Source organism: Triticum dicoccoides, chromosome 5A (assembly GCF_002162155.2).
Source record: "Triticum dicoccoides isolate Atlit2015 ecotype Zavitan chromosome 5A, WEW_v2.0, whole genome shotgun sequence".
In the NCBI taxonomy this organism is placed as follows: Eukaryota; Viridiplantae; Streptophyta; class Magnoliopsida; order Poales; family Poaceae; genus Triticum; species Triticum dicoccoides.
In genome coordinates, this window is record NC_041388.1 from 709,188,694 (window position 1) to 709,191,940 (window position 3,247).

The 3,247-nt window shown below is 48.2% G+C and overlaps 1 protein-coding gene across 1 annotated transcript; it reads right to left on the reverse strand.

The window, feature by feature from the left end:
- Nucleotides 1-371: 371 nt before the first annotated feature.
- Nucleotides 372-1,865, reverse strand: LOC119298579 (peroxidase 2-like). The gene is made up of 3 exons (XM_037575930.1): nt 1,620-1,865; nt 1,353-1,529; nt 372-1,247 (listed from the first exon to the last, which is right to left on the reverse strand). Exons 1-3 carry the CDS (start codon nt 1,818-1,820, stop codon nt 684-686), a joined length of 942 nt encoding a protein of 313 aa, XP_037431827.1. The 5' UTR covers nt 1,821-1,865; the 3' UTR covers nt 372-683.
- Between the last annotated feature and the right edge of the window lie 1,382 nt (nt 1,866-3,247).

Here is a 3,247-nt window from a genome sequence, read left to right on the forward strand (position 1 = left end):
CGGAGAAGAGATCCGCTGGAGCATGTTCTTTGGTCCAACTCCCGCAATACCGAAAACTATTGAGGGGAGGGGAGATGTTAGGAATGATCTTACTTTGTATCTAATGAATGGAATAACAGCCCCTGTCATGACTAGCATTATGCGAAGACTATCGTGTGGAGGTCTGTCGGTTGTAAACAGCCATGACCATTCCAACCAGCTAGTGGTGATAACATCAGCACTTGATGGAGGAGACGGTTGGACTCTCCTAAAAAGGAAATGTATGTGAGTCATTCTATCATATAATCTTCCCAAATATAGTAGTACTCAAAAGCCACGCTGATAGTTCATGAGGAGATGTCATAGTGGGCATTGCCTTTCTCCCAACAACCCAGAGATGGGACGACTCTTTGTTATGTCTTGCTAGAATTGACAAAACGTTTTATAAAAATACAAATGTGAATAGGTTATGAATAATTAGCAAAGTATAGAAGAGAATCAAATTGAAGAATAATGGGATCCAAAAAATTACAATAGGTACAAAAAAGGCAAGAAATAATGGAGTATGTGGCACCACAAGTTGCTGCAAAGACATGGATGGCTCATTTTGTGGAGAAAAAAATGTGGCTAATTCCGATCTCAAAGCAGCAGGTTGATGCATGGTCGACGCTATCATTTCGGTGCAAATGGCCGGCTGGCAATTCTTAGTTCGCCCTGGAGCAGATGCGCCTGACCTGACCCTGTGGGAAAATCAAGGGGCTGATGTTCCCCATCTTCACCATGGCTGCGGCAAAGGCGTTGTTGAACGCATCCTGGTTAGATGCGAAGCCGTCAATGATGTCTTCGGTGGCACCACCGGCAAGGGTGTAGAGCACCTGGTCGGAGTGTAGGAGCCCCTTATTGAGCTTGAGGTTGACGAAGTAGGCGTTGTCGAACATGTCCGGGGTCGTATCGTCCAATGGGGCCAAGTTGCTGTCGCCAGAGCCGGTTAGCTGAGGGCAGGTGGCCTTGCGCGACGTCGCCAAGGCCGGGTCAATGTTCTCCTCGCTGTAGAGCCTGGTCCTGAAGTTCTTGCACTGCGCCCGCCCTATGGTGTGCGCACCAGAGAGGGCGACCATATCGGTGTGGTTGAGCCCCTTGGCGGCGAAGCGGGTGATGAGGTCGGTGACGCTAAGTGATGGGGCAGGCAGGTCACGGTTGGCCAGTGTCTCGCTAGCCGTGTCGGAGTCCCTCCTCCCCAGAGAGACTGTCCATGACGGCCCTCCTACCTACACAAGTGAAGCCGATGAGTACTAACCTCAGTTCAAAACCGTGACACGCATGCAAACAGATTATTAATTAAAAAGGGATTGAAAGATCATGTTAGTTCTTACCGCGACGACGGAATCGCGAGCGGCGACGGCAAGGATGTCGGCGCAGGAGACGGTGCGCTTGCACGCCTGCTCCACATTCGACTTGATTTGGTCGATGACGTCGAAGCCTCGCAGCGATCCCACGTTCCCGAACGCGTTCCGCTCGTTGCCAGCCAGCAGAACGGACGCGTCGCAGCCCTGCTTGTACGTAGCCAGGCACGGTTAACCGCTGGTGTTCAGCAAATGAAATCGATCCAAACAATAACAAGTAGTGTGTGAAGGACTTGCTTGGACAAAGCAGTCATGGAAGTGCAGCCGGAGCAGCGACGCAGCCATGCGGGGGTCGCTGCTCACGGCGGCCACCACACCGTTCTTGATGGTGGCCAGCGCCCCGGGGCACGACGCGTCGTAGAACGTCGGGGACATCTGCGCCGACGCCACCGCAGCCAGGCACAGGAGCAACACCACTGACAGAGATGAAGACGCCATCACAACTACCTGCGTGTTGGTCGCTATAGGCCGGAGAGCTATTTACTTTTGTGGTGGATGCGGATGTAATGGCCTGCATTTCATGCAGATATATATAGCTATTCCTAGGATTTTTGTGGCGTTCCATCTACTGCTAGGCGCTAGCTGTTTGATCTACATCGTGCACGGATGTATTTTGCATAGAGGCAAATTAATTAGAGTAGACATGTTTTGCGGGGAGTTAATTAATTTGGATATTACTACTAGCAAGTAGACATGTTTTGCTAAGTACGTGCACGGATCGATGTATCATGCATAGATGGCACTCAAGTCAACGAAATTCAGAAAGTACATACACTTTCTTTTTCGTGCGGGGAAAATTATTCCACATTATTGCAAGGTATAGCTTTGTCCCAAGTCAACTTCTCAATTATTTTTTTTTGAAAAAACAAAAACTTCCCTATATTATGTTTTGACCAAGTGTTGCATAATGTACTATGCTTCGTGCGTGCACGGGCGTGTATGTCATGCATACAGCGCACGGTCATAGCAGACCTGGAATCGAATATCCAACGTCGCTTCAACGTCTTAGACTACGGCAACATACGCGTCATTCTACATTCGATGTATCCGATGATCTTTGTTGGAGTCTGAACGAGGGTAGCAAGAGAGAGATCGTGTAACACTTCCTTGATTATTGATTGGGGTTACACAGAGTATTTGACAAAAAACTATCACATTAGGGGTTGCCGTCCCACAGAACTACCATATTCAAAAACGTAACTGATAACTATCAAATTTTTTTAATTTTGTAACTTAAAACTATCACTTTTGAACAGGGCTGGTCCTGAGAATTTAGGGGCCCAGGGCGAGAATAAAAATTAGGGGCCCTTACTATATATTGTTTGGCTGGGCTATGGTGCTCTTAAGATAATCATTATGGTGATTATAGGAAAATACATAATAAATGCGCATATATATTACCTACATGAAATATTGCCAACAAACATCATAAAAAGTCCGCCTCACAAGTTTTTTAATGATACATACAAAAGCAATATATTTATATGAAATAGTTTATACACAGTGCTATGAATAAAGAAATTCCAAGTTTAGACGATTTAAACGCATTTATGACAGACGGGGCCCACCCATCAGGGCTGACGTGGCGACAAAGTTAGACCCGTTTGTTTTGACCGTCAAGTTGGCCGTTATGACAAGTGGGGCCCACACGTCATCGTCAACCTTCCTCCTCCTCCTTCTCCCGTCTGTCTCAGGCATTTCATCAAGCACCTTCTATGCATCTAAGGGAAAGAGGCGATGGAGGCGAGGTCGCGTTGGAGGTGGCGAGCGTGCTCGGCGCCACCGTGTCTGGGCTATAGGCGTGCGACGGCAGCGTGCTGCCGCTGGCTGAGGACCTCCTCCTCGCGCCCCGGTAACGGCAACAG

Coding starts and splice junctions, on each gene's coding strand:
- LOC119298579 (XM_037575930.1), bottom strand. CDS start 1,820: ATGGCGTCTTCATCTCTGTCAGTGGTGTTGCTCCTGTGCCTGGCTGCG. Junction 1,530..1,619: donor TCCATGACTGCTTTGTCCAA/GCAAGTCCTTCA, acceptor ACGTACAAGCAG/GGCTGCGACGCGTCCGTTCT. Junction 1,248..1,352: donor CTCGCGATTCCGTCGTCGCG/GTAAGAACTAAC, acceptor TCACTTGTGTAG/GTAGGAGGGCCGTCATGGAC.